Source organism: Rhinoderma darwinii, chromosome 1 (genome assembly GCF_050947455.1).
Source record: "Rhinoderma darwinii isolate aRhiDar2 chromosome 1, aRhiDar2.hap1, whole genome shotgun sequence".
NCBI classification, from domain to species: domain Eukaryota; kingdom Metazoa; phylum Chordata; class Amphibia; order Anura; family Rhinodermatidae; genus Rhinoderma; species Rhinoderma darwinii.
In genome coordinates this window covers 3584056-3602385 of record NC_134687.1, presented here as the reverse complement: position 1 = coordinate 3602385, position 18330 = coordinate 3584056, and the positions used below count along the sequence as shown (strand labels likewise).

The window sequence follows — 18330 nt, the reverse complement described above, 5'->3', positions numbered from 1 at the left end:
ATATATAGCAGAGATGATGGGAGTAGTAGTGCACATGGATATATAGCAGAGATGATGGGAGTAGTAGTGTACATGGATATATAGCAGAAATGATGGGAGTAGTAGTGTACATGGATATATAGAAGAGATGATGGGAGTAGTAGTGTACATGGATATATATAGCAGAAATGATGGGAGTAGTAGTGTACATGGATATATAGAAGAGATGATGGGAGTAGTAGTGTACATGGATATATAGCAGAGATGATGGGAGTAGTAGTGTACATGGATATATAGCAGAAATGATGGGAGTAGTAGTGTACATGGATATATAGCAGAGATGATGGGAGTAGTAGTGTACATGGATATATAGCAGAGATGATGGGAGTAGTAGTGTACATGGATATATATAGCAGAGATGATGGGAGTAGTAGTGTATTGGATATAATCTAGCTGTGGACAGGAGGAGTTATTTGCATTGAGCTGCGCAGTCACAACACCAGGCATTGAACAGGCTCCTCCCACTTATTGCAGCTGTATGGGCGTGGTCTCACGGATTGAGCGCGGTTGTTTGTGGGCGGGGCCGGTTTATGTAGTGGGCGGGCCGTGTTATGTAGTGGGCGGGGTCGGGATGATAAGTGTTGCTCGCGGTACGCGGGTGTTTTGATCGGTGTGCGCGGCGCTGAGCGGTAAGTAACGTGTTCTCCCCGGACCTCGCTATACACCGGACCTCACTCTATACACACCGGACCTCACTCTATACACACCGGACCTCACTCTATACACACCGGACCTCGCTCTATACACGCCGGGCCTCGCTCTATATACACCGGACCTCACTCTATATACACCGGACCTCACTCTATATACACCGGACCTCACTCTATACACGCCGGACCTCGCTCTATACACACCGGACCTCACTCTATACACACCGGACCTCACTCTATACACACCGGACCTCACTCTATACACACCGGACCTCACTCTATACACGCCGGACCTCTCTCTATACACACCGGACCTCACTCTATACACACCGGACCTCACTCTATACACACCGGACCTCACTCTATATACGCCGGACCTCACTCTATATACGCCGGACCTCACTCTATATATACACACCGGACCTCACTCTATATATACACCGGACCTCACTCTATATATACACCGGACCTCGCTCTATACACGCCGGACCTCACTCTATACACACCGGACCTCACTCTATATACACCGGACCTCACTCTATACACACCGGACCTCACTCTATACACACCGGACCTCACTCTATACACACCGGACCTCACTCTATATACGCCGGACCTCACTCTATATACGCCGGACCTCACTCTATATACGCCGGACCTCACTCTATATATACACCGGACCTCACTCTATATACACCGGACCTCACTCTATATACACCGGACCTCACTCTATACACGCCGGACCTCTCTCTATACACGCCGGACCTCGCTCTATACACACCGGACCTCACTCTATATACACCGGACCTCACTCTATACACACCAGACCTCACTCTATACACACCAGACCTCACTCTATACACACCGGACCTCACTCTATACACACCGGACCTCACTCTATACACACCGGACCTCACTCTATACACACCGGACCTCACTCTATACACACCGGACCTCACTCTATACACACCGGACCTCACTCTATACACACCGGACCTCGCTCTATACACACCGGACCTCGCTCTATACACGCCGGGCCTCGCTCTATATACACCGGACCTCACTCTATATACGCCGGACCTCACTCTATACACACCGGACCTCACTCTATACACACCGGACCTCACTCTATACACACCGGACCTCACTCTATATACACACCGGACCTCACTCTATACACGCCGGACCTCACTCTATACACGCCGGACCTCTCTCTATACACGCCGGACCTCTCTCTATACACGCCGGACCTCTCTCTATACACGCAGGACCTCTCTCTATACACGCCGGACCTCGCTCTCTCTATACACGCCGGACCTCGCTCTCTCTATACACGCCGGACCTCGCTCTCTCTATACACGCCGGACCTCGCTCTCTCTATACACGCCGGACCTCGCTCTCTCTATACACGCCGGACCTCGCTCTCTCTATACACGCCGGACCTCGCTCTCTCTATACACGCCGGACCTCGCTCTCTCTATACACGCCGGACCTCGCTCTCTCTATACACGCCGGACCTCGCTCTCTCTATACACGCCGGACCTCGCTCTCTCTATACACGCCGGACCTCAATACGCCGGGCTCTCTCTCGCTCTCTATATACACGCCAGGCCTCGCTCTCTCCGCAGCGCCTATGGAGCGTCACATAGCTGCAGTGTTATAATGTCCTGCAGAGCATCTCGCATACAGCCTTTACTTCTCTCCAGCACAGTTGTAGTAGTCTGAGTTTTTTTAAATGACTGTAAATTGTTGTGAGATGCTCTGCAGGTCACTGGTAATACAGAGGTCTGCTGCAGAACATCTCACAGGGTCCTCTGTACTCTGCAGTGAGGGGTATACGCTATATACATAGATCTCTGCAGTGAAGGGTATACACTATATACATAGAGCTCTGCAGTGAGGGGTATACACTATATACATAGAGCTCTGCAGTGAAGGGTATACACTATATACATAGAGCTCTGCAGTGAGGGGTATACGCTATATACATAGAGCTCTGCAGTGAAGGGTATACACTATATACATAGAGCTCTGCAGTGAGGGGTATACACTATATACATAGAGCTCTGCAGTGAAGGGTATACACTATATACATAGAGCTCTGCAGTGAGGGGTATACGCTATATACATAGAGCTCTGCAGTGAAGGGTATACACTATATACATAGAGCTCTGCAGTGAGGGGTATACACTATATACATAGAGCTCTGCAGTGAAGGGTATACACTATATACATAGAGCTCTGCAGTGAGGGGTATACACTATATACATAGAGCTCTGCAGTGAGGGGTATACACTATATACATAGAGCTCTGCAGTGAAGGGTATACACTATATACATAGAGCTCTGCAGTGAGGGGTATACACTATATACATAGAGCTCTGCAGTGAGGGGTATACGCTATATACATAGAGCTCTGCAGTGAGGGGTATACGCTATATACATAGAGCTCTGCAGTGAGGGGTATACGCTATATACATAGAGCTCTGCAGTGAGGGGTATACGCTATATACATAGAGCTCTGCAGTGAGGGGTATACGCTATATACACACACACTGCAGAGCATTGCCCAGTATTGCAGGGCCGGCGGCTGGCAGTGAGGGGGTTACCTCCGCCCGCTATCTGTGGCCTTGGGTGGGGGATGTGTAATCTCGGCTTCCAAATAACAAGTTTCCTCCAAATGCTTTTACTTTCGTTTGTTTGGTGCCGCGTTTGTGCAGTTGGAGTGGATCTAGAATAAAGTCTCCGGTGTCTCAAAAGCTGCACCAAAACTGCATGTGTGTGATCTGGGCCCTACTGACTGCCCGTCCAGGCATTGTTACAGCGTGTCCCCCAAAACTGCAGTAATCCGGGGCCCTCAGAACCGGGGAGCTCCCGACCACTGGACGTTCAGTATGTGATACGTGTGCGCCGTCAGCAGGTCCCCCAATGACGGGCTGTATGCTGTATACCACTAGTACACAGGAGATATATATATATACACTCCTCAACATTGAGACTGCAGCACCAAGAAGGAAAAGTTCTGGTAATCACAGGATCGGTGGATATGTTAATGACATGTTAATAATATGCAAATGATGAATATATGGAAACAAAGTCTTCCTTGGTTCCTTCAGTCTGGGGTGTGAGCGCCACGTGCAGAAATCCCCGCATTCCCGGGCCGTGGCAGAAACTCCCGGGCCGTGGCAGAAATCCCCGCACTCCCGGGCCGTGGCAGCGATCCACGAGGTTATTACTGGCTGAGGATGTTCTGCCGCACAATGCACTTGGGCACAGATCATCAGGATTGGCTGCTGACCGCCCCCTTTACAATTACCGACCAATCACGTCCCGGATGTGCTCAGTGGGAGACACGTCCGGAGAGGCTGCAGGCCACGGTTCCACGTTTAGGCCACGTAGGCTGCTTACAGAAGTACATGCGGCCCGGCGATGTCCTGTTGAAAAACGGCTTCCGGGACACTTTGGAGTAACGCCGCACCGCTGGTGCCATGTCCAATTGAATGTAACGCTGTTAATGTAACTGAAAAAGACTAGAGGGGCCCGGTTACTGTGCATGATACCCCCCCCCCCGCCCCTCACCATAATCCCGGGAGTAGGACCGGTGGGACGTTCACGTGAGCAACGCCATGAAGAGGCTGGCACAAGGGGTCTCCAGACCAATCTCCGGCTATCATTGCATCCGAGACAGAAGCCGGACTCGTCTCTGAAGAGGATAGACCTCCGTTCCAGCCTCCATTCTTGTCTTGCTGTGCACCAGGATCTCCCTTGAGAGCGGCGGTCAATGGAAAACCCCTGTAGCCGGACGTCCGGCTCGTAGCCCAATGTGGTGTAAACTCCTTCTGATGGTTTGTGTGGACACTGGTTGCCGCCCTAGGCCCGGGATGTGATGTCCGATTTGCTGCCCTAGGCCCGGGATGTGACGTCCGATTTGCCGCCCTAGGCTCGGGATGTGATGTCCCTTGAAGTACAGAATGGATCACTACCCGCCATTCTTCCAGTCAGACGATCCATCCGTGCAGATGTTCACCTCCCGCTGTCATTCCCGTTCATTGTTCTCCCATCCTGCGTGGCACGCAGCGCGGACACCTCGGCCCAGGCGCGTAGCGATCTGTATAGTGATAAACTAAGATCTCAGGGCGAGGACTCCGTCCTCTCAGACTGACAAGTGGCGATAACTGGAGCGTCGGAGAACAGGAGGCGTCGCACAATCACAATGCGGCTTTTATGCCCCTCCCCCCACATACCGCAGATTGGAGCGGTCGCTGGAAAATGTCATCGATAGCAGATCTTGGCGACACCTGCGACGTCCTCCAACTGCAGAACATCACGACTCGTCCTTCGTGTGCGTGTGTGTGTGTCACATTCCAACAAAACGTGTATACAGGTGCAAGAACACCTGTGACTGCAAATATACAGCACACAAGAAAATGGCGGCAGCACCCTGCGACACTAACGCCACCTAAACCACTAAATATAAATAAATATGCACTAAAGTTAAATCTACTTACAATAGGGAGGTTCTTAGTGCACATTCTGATCAAATTGTGTGATCCCACCTGCCACGACAAGGCAACCTCTGTAAGGTGTGAACCTACGCTGCACATACACCCAGAACTGGGGCTAGAATGGGGGGGGGGGGCAAGAACAACAATGGTGGCCGTCACTGACCCCGCGTATATGGATCACATAAACACAAGTTTGAGCCGCACATTCCTACAAAGTGAGAGTACAAGACGTTTTCTTCTCAGCGACATCCTGTGGATGTGCCGTAAATCTGTCGGATAGATGCGGGTCCCACCTCTGCTGCTCCTCTCTAGAGCAGGGGGCCCCTAAACCCCGTTCCACCTTTTTCTGGTCCCGCTGCCTCCCGGCCACTTCCTGACTATACGGTCGGGAGTTTCCGTAACTCGCGTGCCCCGCGGCTTCCATGTGTTCACACGCTTAACAAAAAACGGCTGAAAATACGGAGATGTCGTCAAGGGAAAACCGCTCCTGATTTTCATCCGTTTTTGGAGCTATTTCTCTGGAGTCCATGAAAAACGTAAAAATAAGTGCGTGTCGCTTCTGGAGCCGAGGCGTTTTGTTACACGGCCATTTGTAAAAACAGCCGCGTAAAAAACACCCCGAGGGAACGGAACGCCATTTTTCCCATTGACCTCAATAGCTGTTCGGCCCCCACATTTTTAGCGTGTGAACAGACCCTTGTACGGTTTCCGTAATTAATCATCAGAATCCACCTGCTCGTGCCGCAACGCAGGACTGGTTTAGGGGGCCCCGTTCTAGAGATGGAGGAGGGACCCGCGTCCTAAATGTCCCTCATGGGGAAACCCCTTTAACCCCTTCCCTCCGCATCCATTTTCTTGGGATTTTCGTTTTCACTTTTTTTCTCCGAACTTTACAAAACACAGAATGTCTTTATTTTTCCGTCGCCGCGTGAGGTCTTTTTTTTTTTTTTTAGCGGGACGAGTTGTAGTTCTTCTCCGCACCGTCTGTTGTACTAAAAAACAGCGATTCCTCCTTTGCTTTCTGGGTTTCGTGTTTATGGCGTTCACCGTGCGTTAAAAATAACGTGTTTGCTTAATTGTAGGGTCAATACGATCCCAGCGATCCCAGATTTATATCGATTATGTCTTACAAGAAAAAAACTCATTGTTAAAAATAAAATGCGCATTTGTCGTGCAACTCACATAGCGTTACATTGTCATAGTTCAGACTGTTTTGGAGGCGGCGACAAAATTATGATTTTTTTTTTTTTTGTTGCTTTAGGGAAAGATTTGGAAAAGTAGGATTTTTTTTTTAAAAAAAAATCGTTATTTTTAGGGGGAGTTCAGTTTTTTGACGCGGAGACCGCCCACCTCTCTGCTCTATCCTCTTTGGTTGACGGAAGCCGGCGCTCTGAGCGTCATGTAGGACGGGCAATGAGAAGGATATGAATATTCATGATGCGGGGCAGTAAGGGAAGGAGTAGGCGTGGATTTGACTTTATTTGCATAGGGCGTCTTAATACGATCCGACCGTTCCAGCAGTTTGAAGCATTGCCAGTGCGTGGGCGCGCTGATAAGGAGGGGGCACATACTTTTCTCCATATAGAGCCAAGCTGACCAAAAAACTGCAATTTTGGCGGTTTAAATTTTTATTGTTTACGGCGTTCACACGCTATACCGTTATGCATACGCACGCACACCGCCATACCCAGTTAGTAGGCTCCACCCCTATGAAATGGCAAAGGGGTGGAGCCTGACTCATCTAGCGTGGGAAAATCTGTGACGTGGAGGATTTCTAGCATAGTCTTGGCAGTCTTTGCTTAGGCCAGCGCTACGCACACTCTGACGCGCCCACACTCTGACGCGCCCACACTCTGACACACACACACACACGCCCACACTCTGACACGCCCACACACTCTTTCCGGTAGGTCATTATCTGGTATATACACTGTACATGGAAGCCGCACTCAATATGTAGTTGTGTAAGTTGTACAAAATTGAGTGAAGAAAAATAATACAGTGCCGGCAGATACCCCCTGAATCGCTCCGGGCGTTGTGCTGGGCATTGCTGTATGTATATGTGTGTATAGATATATATAGGAGCTGTCACTGACCGCCGTGTCTCTTGGCAGGCCTGGATGTCGTGTTCCAGTTATGGGGTGCTTCCGGTCAGCAGACGTGCGCCAGTTACTGCATAACAAGTTTGTCCTCGTCCTCGGAGATTCCAGTAAGTGACTTCTCTTCTGTATTATAATTACTGATCGGCCACAACCTGAGCACCACCGGCCCGATCCTGTGTAGTCGCCCTCCTGCCCCCGCAAGCTCTGACCGGTCATGGACCCCACAAGGCGTCTGTAGGTTCCCGTGGTCTCTGGTACAAGACGTTTCAGCAGATCCTAGTGGTGGGGTGCGGCCTCCGGGGATCGGACGTTTCTCCAGCACCTCCCACAGATGATCGGTCGGATTGAGATCTGGAGAATTTGGGGACGACTTCTTGAAGTCTTAGTCATGTTCCTCATTCCTGCGGCGTGGCGGGGCCGTCATTCCTGCGGCGCGGCTTGGCCGTCATTCCTGCGGCGGGGCGCGTTATCCTGTGGTGGGGGGGCATGTTATCCGGCTGACATGGGGCACTGCCATTAGGGCGGTGTGATGGTGCTGCCGCCTGAAGTTTCCCCCCAGTAGTCATGTCAGACAGCCGGGTTATGTGGGCGGTGTGATGGTGCCGCCGCCTCACTTTTCCCCCCAGTAGTCATGTCAAGTTTCCATCTGTCTTTCAGTCCAGAGATCGGTGTATAAAGATCTGGTGAAGCTGCTGCAGGATGACAAATACCTGTCTGAAGCCCAGCTGAAACGCAAGGTGAGCTCCCCTGTAATATCCGCATGCGTGGACTGGTCACTGATCGCCACTTTACTTCCCTGACATGCTCTGTGCTGCTCTAGTTCCTGCTCCTTCCTTTCTGTGACCTCCAAGAAAATCTGTACAGTCCTGAAATACTGGGTGCTGCTGAGTACCCTTCAGTCATTTTGTGTTTTTTCTCTGTAGGGGGAGATGACTTTTGCGAATGACTCGCTGGTAGAGGGCGGCACCCTGAATGAAATGCACAATGGGACCACTTACCGCGAAGTGCGGCAGTACCGGACCGGCCACCATCTTGTACGCTTCTACTTCCTGACCCGCGCCTACTCTACCTACCTGGAGAGCATACTGTCCGACGTCCAGAGCGGCCCCCAACCGGACATCCTGATAGCCAACTCCTGCGTCTGGGATCTCATGAGGTGACCCCCATACCGCAGCCGCTCCGCCGCCATATTGACGCTGCCCGTACTCATCGCCCTCCTCTCCTGCAGGTATGACGACAAACATCTGGAGACCTACAAGACCAACCTGGACCGCCTGTTCCAGCGTCTGAAGGAGGTGCTGAGCCCGCAGTGCCTCATCCTATGGAACATGACCATGCCGGTCGGATACAGGGATAACGAGATCCCGCAGGTAACCGCGCCAATGTCTGCGCCTCGCAGAAGACGGGGGATTAGCGGTCTGCGTTACTTCGTGAGGTTAGCGGAGCGGTCTGTACAGATATAGCAGATGCCATCTTGACGCCTCATCCGTCCGGTCACCGCGCTGCGACTGGTCACTGCGTTGTCCATAAATTGTAATCGTTTCATCAGCAAAAAAAAATGTCGCTTTATCCATGCGGCGGAGACGTGTGACCTCGCGCTGCAGCCCCGGCCTGAGAGCGTCCGCCATTAACCCCTTCGGCTCGTTATTTGTGGGTTGGACTGTCGGAGGGGGAATCTAAGGGGGTTATACAGGTGACATCAAAGTCCTCTTTGGTTTCGCCAGTTGCAGTGAGGTGGCAGCTGTAACTACAGCCGATACCCGCTCAGTATGGGGCGCGCCAGCCCGTGACCCCGCTCCATCACACCCCTTAATGGCTGCCATATACAGTTTTGTGACATTGCGTTAACCCCTTCCCCCACACGGACGTGACATTACGTCCGGGTGCCGGAGATGATTGGAGCACGCTCACTCGCTGAGCACGCCCCATACGCTGCGGGTGTCGGCTGTGATTTACAGCTGACACCTGGGACTAACAGCCAGGAACAGCAATCGCAATGTTCCTGGCTGTTTAACCCTTCAAATGCTGCGACCTCAGCATCTGAGGCGTTGAGCTATCGAAGGGGCCAACCCCCTCTTTTCAACGTCCGTCGTCCCCTCCCCCCCCTCCCCCCGCAACAAGATGGGGGGGGGGCAGCGTTTATCGTGGCAGAAGCCTTTAAAAATGGTAATGTACTGCAATACATGTGTATTGTACCAACAATCGCTGGTTCAGGTCCCCTAGAGGGGCCGATAAAGTGTAAAAAAAAAAAGGCTCTTAAAAGGTGATCAAAACATCGTATGTACCAAAAAACGGTGCCGATAAAAACTACAGCTCGTCCCGCAAAAAATAATCCCTCACACCGCACAATCCACGGAAAAGTAAAGTTCTGTCTCTGAATGCGGTGAAACAAAACTATTCTTTTCTTATATTTTATTTAAAAAAAAAAAAAACATACGTTTGGTGTCGCCGTCATCGTATTGAGCCACAGAATAAAGTTAAGTTGTCGTTTTTACCGCACGGTGAAAGCCGTAAAAACGAAGCCCAAAAAACAATGGAGGAATCCGTTTTTCACAATTTCAGCCCGCAAATATATAATCTACCAGGAAACGAAAAATGTTTTTTTTAAATGCCGCCAATAGAAACTAGAACTCCTCCTCCCGCAATAAATAAGATTTCCCCCCCCCCCCCCTCGCTCCGCTCCGCTCATGGAAAAATACAAAAGTTATGGCGCTTGGAAGGCGGGAATTCAAAGGATGTCTCGGTCCGGGAGGGGTTAAGGGGTAAAGAGAACGTGCGATTTGATGTTCCCTGTCTTTGTAACTTGCGGGGTCTGGCGGTCGGGACGCCGCGGTCGGTTTGCGTGTATTTTGCCTCCTCTGATATCGTCTCTTTCCAGTACACGGCGCACAACCTGCGGCCGAACATCGTGGAGGGGAACTTTTTCAGCGCCACTCTGGCGGATCTCCACAAGCTGGACGTGCTGGACCTGCACTATCACTTCCGCTGTAACCTGCGACTCCGGTGCCGCGACGCCGTCCACTGGAACCAGCTGGCGCATCGGATGTACACCCAGATCCTGCTGAGCCACGTCGCACAGGCCTGGGGGGTGGAGGCGCCGAAGGGCCAGATGGTGGAAGGTGCGTAACCGCCGAGCTCAACGTCTTATCTACTCTGGTCCGAGGAGCTCACAATCTAACGTCTCCATCTTGGGCACTCGCTATGTCCTGACCTAGATGATGACTCACCCCTCCCCCATATCATTAGAATAAGCAATACCGGGGGGGGGGGGGGGGGCGGGGTGAACTCCGGAAGTTTCTACTGAGGGTTTGGTGCCGAGCTTCTCCGTACACTTTACTGTATGGGGTCCACATCACCACTGGGGGGCAGCACTGGGACCCGCTCATGACGGCCTCCTTTTGTAGGGCTGACGCTTGAAGACTGATATTGTGGGGTTCGTTATCGGTCCCCCAGGATTTGAGGTTATAGGGTTGTCCATTGACCACAACTGGAGGATTCTTCGAGCAAGTGACCTACTGAGATTGGACTACACGGGAACGTTCATACAGGGGCTGAAAACCGGTCCAGACCCAGTCCTGCTCACACATCTGAGAGGTCGTTACAGTGTATAAGTGTAGCCGCTCCTCTGAGACCAGCGCTCTTGTCTGGACACCATGAGTTGTGCTCAGTGACATATTGGGCTCTGCTACATCTCAGTCTTGTTATAACCTCTCTCCCCGTCTTTCAGGCTCTACTATTCACGCCGTCCCTCATTCGGTTCCATTGAGAAAAGATCCCAAGCTGCACCCCACAATCCAAGAGCGCACGCGCTGCAGCCAGGGTAAGATGCCCGCGTTACCCGCTCTCCGTGGCGCGGTATTGGGATCACCGTATACTGGGCAGAGGATGATATGTGCGGGGGGCACTGGATGGGGGCAGTGGCTCATAGTCCAGTCGTCTGTTTCTGCAGAGGCTGCGTACATCCCGGGATACACGTCCTTCGATGGGAGCAGCATCAACGCTCTGCCCGGTGAGTATCAGCGCCTCGTCCTGGTCTACGGACACACCACCCTGTAATGTGTGTAACCTGTGCCCTCTGCCTGCCAGGTGTCCTGTGCCCCGGGTACCTAAACCATGGAAACTACATCAACTCAGAGGGTGAGGACCAAGCACCAAGACCTTCCCTGTTCCTTCCGCTCCTCTGCCGTGTGTGTCCCCACCTCCTCCTCTGCCGTGTGTGTCCCCACCTCCTCTGCCGTGTGTGTCCCCCCCCCTCCTCCGCCGTGTCCCCTCCTCCGACTTGTCCCCTCCGACGTGTCCCCTCCTCCTCCTCCGCCGTGTCCCCTCCTCCTCCGCCGCCGTGTCCCCTCCTCCGACTTGTCCCCTCCTCCGACTTGTCCCCTCCTCCGACGTGTCCCCTCCTCCTCCGCCGCCGTGTCCCCTCCTCCTCCGCCGCCGTGTCCCCTCCTCCTCCGCCGCCGTGTCCCCTCCTCCTCCGCCGCCGTGTCCCCTCCTCCTCCGCCGCCGTGTCCCCTCCTCCTCCGCCGTGTCCCCGTCCCCTCCTCCTCCGCCGTGTCCCCGTCCCCTCCTCCTCCGCCGTGTCCCCGTCCCCTCCTCCTCCGCCGTGTCCCCGTCCCCTCCTCCTCCGCCGTGTCCCCGTCCCCTCCTCCTTTTTCTCTTGTGTTCCTTGTCTTTCTTTTCCACTTCCCTCGTTCTTTTCTTCGTCCGTCCCGTCGTCTCCTCCCTCCTCTCACGCACCTGCATCACACTGGTTCCTCCTTGGTTTGTCCCTGTGTATCAAGATACAAATCTTTTTGCAACTTCCATACCCCCCCGCGTCTGTTTCCTCTCACAATACGCACTGGCGGGCTGCTGGTCTCCTGTGGAATTCACTCCTCCCCCTGCCTGCCTGGCTCCTCCCCCTGCCTGGCTCCTCCATGCCACTCATCACCGCATTCACCCGTCTGTTTCGGCTTGCAAATGTTACTGCTGCCTCTCCCTTGCTGCCCGCCGCTGCTGCTGCGTCTCTTCTTTTCTCACCAGTGTACATTCATCTATAAATAACCTTTTTATGTCCGCACGAAAATGCCAAAATATTGTGGAAAAAGTCGTACAAAATGTGGTCTGTCAGTGCATTGCGCCATTCCATCTCCGCAGCGGCGATGTACGTTCTGGGGCGCAGGTCAGCATTGTAGTATCACAGCCTGTGTACCCCATTATTGGCGCAGGCACCGTCCATGCAGAATTTCTCGCTACGTTGTTATTGATGGCGTGTCGTGAGATCTAGTGAAGATGTCTCACGATATCGCCATTTATTGTAACATCCCCGGGAAAGTGAGTCATTGCATGGAACCACTTATTATACTCCAGAGCTGCACTCACTATTCTGCTCATATCCAAACTCCAATCTCAATTATATTTGGGGCTCGGTAATGTTCGGACAAACGCCCTCCCGTAATCAATCTCTAGACCGCTCCAAGCGTATTCAAAGCGTTTTAGAAAAAAGGAGCGTAAAGCCGAATATGTATAAAAAATTATAATACACCTGAGAGAGAAACGTGATGTAAAATCGTGACATGACGCGGTAACAGACTCCAGCGAGTGGTCCTAGAATAACTAGCGATCCGCCATGTGGTAAAGTCTCCACTCATGGGACCAAAGGCCAAAAAAAGCAAAACAATCACAAATATATATACAAAGCCAATAAATGACATCAATTCATGCAAAATTACGTGAAGAAATATTCCAAACATAGTTCATCCTGTGTGTATATATATATTCAGATCAGTGCAAATCCACATCGTGGAAGATCCGTGCCGCAGATCACTACTTATTGTAACTCAGGATCAGTACAGGATAAGTAATGTATGTACACAGTGACTGCACCAGCAGAATAGTGAGTGCAGCTCTGGAGCATAATACAGGATGTAACTCAGGATCAGTACAGGATAAGTAATGTAATGTATGTACACAGTGACTCCACCAGCAGAATAGTGAGTGCAGCTCTGGAGTATAATACAGGATATAACTCAGGATCAGTACAGGATAAGTAATGTAATGTATGTACACAGTGACTCCACCAGCAGAATAGTGAGTGCAGCTCTGGAGTATAATACAGGATGTAACTCAGGATCAGTACAGGATAAGTAATGTAATGTATGTACACAGTGACTCCACCAGCAGAATAGTGAGTGCAGCTCTGGAGTATAATACAGGATATAACTCAGGATCAGTACAGGATAAGTAATGTATGTACACAGTGACTCCAGCAGCAGAATAGTGAGTGCAGCTCTGGAGTATAATACAGGATGTAACTCAGGATCAGTACAGGATAAGTAATGTATGTACACAGTGACTCCACCAGCAGAATAGTGAGTGCAGCTCTGGAGTATAATACAGGATATAACTCAGGATCAGTACAGGATAAGTAATGTAATGTATGTACACAGTGACTCCACCTGCAGAATAGTGAGTGCAGCTCTGGAGTATAATACAGGATGTAACTCAGGATCAGTACGGGATCAGTAATGTAATGTATGTACACAGTGACTCCACCAGCAGAATAGTGAGTGAAGCTCTGGAGTATAATACAGGATATAACTCAGGATCAGTACAGGATAAGTAATGTAATGTATGTACACAGTGACTCCACCAGCAGAATAGTGAGTGCAGCTCTGGAGTATAATACAGGATATAACTCAGGATCAGTACATGATAAGTAATGTAATGTATGTACACAGTGACTCCACCAGCAGAATAGTGAGTGCAGCTCTGGAGTATAATACAGGATGTAACTCAGGATCAGTGTAGGATAAGTAATGTAATGTATGTACACAGTGACTCCACCAGCAGAATAGTGAGTGCAGCTCTGGAGTATAATACAGGATGTAACTCCGGATCAGTACAGGTTAAGTATTGTAATGTATGTACACAGTGACTCCACCAGCAGAATAGTGAGTGCAGCTCTGGAGTATAATACAGGATGTAACTCATGATCAGTACAGGATAAGTAAGGTAATGTATGTACACAGTGACTCCACCAGCAGAATAGTGAGTGCAGCTCTGGAGTATAATACAGGATGTAACTCTGGATCAGTACAGGATAAGTAATGTAATGTATGTACACAGTGACTCCACCAGCAGAATAGTGAGTGCAGCTCTGGAGTATAATACAGGATGTAACTCAGGATCAGTACAGGATAAGTAATGTAATGTATGTACACAGTGACTCCACCAGCAGAATAGTGAGTGCAGCTCTGGAGTATAATACAGGATGTAACTCAGGATCAGTACAGGATTATATAATGTGTATGTAGATTGTTTGGATATATCCTGTATACTGCTGTCTTGTAGACTGATGCTTGACATTTATGGTGTTTTTGTTTCAGATGCTTCGCCCTTCGTGAATGACAGCCCAGTACTGACCGCTAACGTACCTCCGGGCTACTTCAGTCCTTCAGGTAATGATGACGCAGCTTCTATGGGGGGTAGTTTGCGGAGGGTGGGGGGCATCGTCCTATATTCTTGGCTTCCTCATGTGCTTCTGTTTTGGGGAGGAGAGACCATACCACGGAATGATCACCTACCAGTTGTCCCTGTGACGCTCTGTCCTTACATTCCAGCTTTTCAAATTTCTTTACAAGCCGGGGGACCGGACTATATATAGGGACTCTACAGTTATAATGGCAGCGCGGCTGTGACCGTAGGATCAGGGCAGGTTCTTCCCATTACAATCACTAAATCTCCCCATACTACTACCCTGAACAGAAGTACTACTACTCCCAGCAACAATCACTATGAGAACCACTACGATTTCCAAACCATTACCACCAGCAGCATCGCCCCAAGCAGTAATACCACCAGTACTATCGCCACTATCACCCCAAGCAGTAATACCACCGGTACTATCGCCACTACCACCCCAAGCAGTAATACCACCGGTACGATCGCCCCAAGCAGTAATACCACCAGTACTATCACCACGGTCACCCCAAGCAGTAATACCACCGGTACGATCGCCCCAAGCAGTAATACCACCAGTACTATCACCACGATCACCCCAAGCAGTAATACCACCGGTACTATCGCCACTATCACCCCCAGCAGTAATACCACCGGTACTATCGCCACTATCACCCCCAGCAGTAATACCACCGGTACTATCGCCACTATCACCCCCAGCAGTAATACCACCGGTACTATCACCACTATCACCCCAAGCAGTAATACCACCAGTACTATCACCACGATCACCCCAAGCAGTAATACCACCGGTACTATCGCCACTACCACCCCAAGCAGTAATACCACCGGTACGATCGCCCCAAGCAGTAATACCACCAGTACTATCACCACGATCACCCCAAGCAGTAATACCACCGGTACTATCGCCACTATCACCCCAAGCAGTAATACCACCAGTACGATCGCCCCCGGCAGTAATGGCGCCGGTGCGATCGCCCCCGGCAGTAATGGCGCCGGTGCGATCGCCCCCGGCAGTAATGGCGCCTGTACTATCACCACCAGGACCATTACTACTGCTTCCACCTCAGAATTGCCATGGTAGTGCATTGAGGGACGGGGTGTCGCCTCTCCTGACATGTGTTTTGTGTTAATTATATTTCCAATAAATTAACAATTCTGGCGCTTCTCCTCTTAGAACCCTGCACTGTCCCGTTCCTCTGTTATTACTCCTGCAAATCTGAGTAAACTGACAGCTGGGTGTTACCAGTTGGGGGTGTGTCTACACAGACTGACGCTGTCCAATCAGTGCTGACCGTGAGATTGTAGGGACACGCCCCTGTGACCAGAGGAGTAATAACACTCCGGTGTCAATTTATCCCTAAATCACAGGAGCGGCGCGCGGTCCTAAGATAAGATCCTCCGGAATTATTATTTTATGGGGAACACAAGAATTTACTGAACCGGAGCGGTCAGGAGCGGCGGCCGCCCCGAGAACGGCCAATAGGAAACATCCCTAAATGCTGTGTGTCCGGGACAGCTGGGTGATTGTGCCCCCTGCCTCATTTCTGCTCCTGTCTGCAAACTTCTCGACTCCTGAATGGCAAATTTACCTCCCTGTAGTTTTTGGATGGGTTGGATCACTGTATAGACAAATCATATGACTGCAGCTTTGGATGTGACTGGAGTATAAGACACGGACGCAAATAAATTCCAAGTTTGCTGTTACATCTTGAATTTCCCTCCAGTCATAGTTGACCGTTTTCTATGCAAGGAGTAGAATTTGAGTGCAGCTCTGGAGGTGACTGCAGTATGACCCGGTGTTCCTCGGGGTCGGATTCCCGTCATCCTCATAACTGGTTTATTCCTTCTCCTCTTCCAGGTCCCGCGTTCACCAATCATCCGTTTTTTAGAAGGAACTTCCTGTTCCCCAACGTGCCGCAACCCTTCAACTTCAACCCCTTCCCCCACCATGTCCCGCACCCACAAGAAGCCTGGAAGATCCCGACAAGGAGGGCGCAGAAGCCGCGGGACGGCCGGATCAACCCGTACGCCCGACCTCCCATGTTCCTGCCCGGGATCTACTGAGGACCGTCCACCTGGGGGGTCCTGCTGGTTGTGCTGTGCCTTATGGTGGTCTAGGTTCTGCCTCCAGGGGGCGCACTGTCCAGGACTTTTTCGGGGACCCTGCGTTGACCGCCCTGCCCCCGCTACATGCACTATGTTATTATGTTATATTGTTGTTGTTTTGTGTTTTTTGCACTTTTTTTCTCGAGTGAAACTTGTTCATTTTCTTACACTGAATTCTCAGGAAAATTTCTACCGTTTTTTTTTTTATAAAAAAATTTGTATACGTTTTTCACGCTTTTATAGATGAGAGATCGTCCGTCCGAGGGGCGGCAGCGCTATAAAGCCCCCTGAAGTTTGGGCCTTCTTCTGTGACTATAGTTATCCGGTCGCCTCCTTATAATATGGGGGTAATTAAATGGCGTAGCGGCCGCTGCCGGTCCTGTAAACTAAAGTATTAACCCCCTCCTTCCCGTGTTGCTGCTGTAGATGAGCTGTGGACGATGTTTTTGTTACATTGATACTTTTTGCACTTTTATATGATGTTCAGTTACTTTTGTGTCGTGACATTTCAGTGTTTGGTCGGTGACTATGGGGCCGCTCCCCTCCCCCGCTGGAGGTGTCGTGTACGGTTTATATTACGCTGCGGGTCACTGTATATGAAGGGGCTGCAGGCGTCTGGTTCGGGGGGGTCATTAATTTAAGGGTTTCTCTTGTATTCTGATATAAACTTCTTCTTTGTTTGTCATTTATTTTCTTGTTCATGTTTTGAAATAAAATAAAAGTTTATTCAGTTTAGACCGAAGAAATCCTTCATTTCCAACCCCTCCCCAGAGACCACCCATAGACGACAGCCGCCGATCACAATCCTCCCACAATCCCTTTCTCTGCCGGACTCCCCAATGTGAAAAATCTATATCACTATTCACCCTGAATACAATGCAAGAGCTGCAGTGTAGACTGACACAGGTCCGTAGTAGGGGTTTGGTTTATACCTATTAAGTCAGATTTATAATCACTGGCTCCTCCCACGTCTCTGCTGTTCTGCCTTTGTGCAGCCTGAGCCGTCTGATTCATGAATAGATGATCAGCTCCGCCGTGAATCAGGGGGGAGGGGGAGTCACTGCAGATGTGGGACATTGTATGTAGAGATGCCGGAACTTACACCCTTTATACAAAGGGCTCTCTGGTCCTGGATTTGGACTCAACAGCTGATGAGATCCTCCGTTTCTGGAAGCCCCAATAATACAAGCACCTCCCCCTGGTAATACAGACTCCTCCCCCTGATAATACAAGCGCACCCCCCCCCCCCCCCCCCAATAATACAAGCACCCTATCCCCGTTCTAGTTCTGTCTTCTACTTTCTTGTTACTCTTAAGACCCAGGACTTTATGACCGAACACCCCAGTCACCTCCGACTCCAGAATACAGGTGATATACAGATAGTGAGTGCAGCTCTGGAGTATAATACAGGATGTAACTCAGGATCCGTACAGGATAAGTAATGTAATGTATGTACACAGTGAC

At 50.6% G+C, this 18330-nt stretch overlaps 1 protein-coding gene across 4 annotated transcripts; it reads left to right on the top strand.

Moving 5' to 3' along the window:
• Window positions 1-587: 587 nt before the first annotated feature.
• Window positions 588-17601, top strand: LOC142748345 (PC-esterase domain-containing protein 1A-like). Of its 4 annotated transcripts, XM_075855434.1 has the most exons (11): window positions 588-668; window positions 7309-7403; window positions 7954-8033; window positions 8220-8452; window positions 8525-8666; window positions 10175-10415; window positions 11024-11116; window positions 11246-11305; window positions 11383-11433; window positions 14664-14735; window positions 16619-17601. In XM_075855434.1, the coding sequence occupies exons 2-11, from the start codon at window positions 7331-7333 to the stop codon at window positions 16822-16824; spliced, it is 1251 nt and encodes a 416-aa protein (XP_075711549.1). In that variant the 5' UTR covers window positions 588-668; window positions 7309-7330; the 3' UTR covers window positions 16825-17601. The 4 variants fall into 4 exon arrangements, with proteins under 4 accessions (XP_075711549.1, XP_075711557.1, XP_075711565.1 ...); XM_075855442.1 differs by lacking the exon at window positions 11383-11433; XM_075855450.1 differs by lacking the exons at window positions 11246-11305; window positions 11383-11433.
• The last annotated feature ends 729 nt before the right edge of the window (window positions 17602-18330 follow it).

Coding starts and splice junctions, on each gene's coding strand:
- LOC142748345 (XM_075855434.1), top strand. CDS start 7,331: ATGGGGTGCTTCCGGTCAGCAGACGTGCGCCAGTTACTGCATAACAAG. Junction 8,453..8,524: donor TGCGTCTGGGATCTCATGAG/GTGACCCCCATA, acceptor CCTCTCCTGCAG/GTATGACGACAAACATCTGG. Junction 11,434..14,663: donor AAACTACATCAACTCAGAGG/GTGAGGACCAAG, acceptor TTTTTGTTTCAG/ATGCTTCGCCCTTCGTGAAT.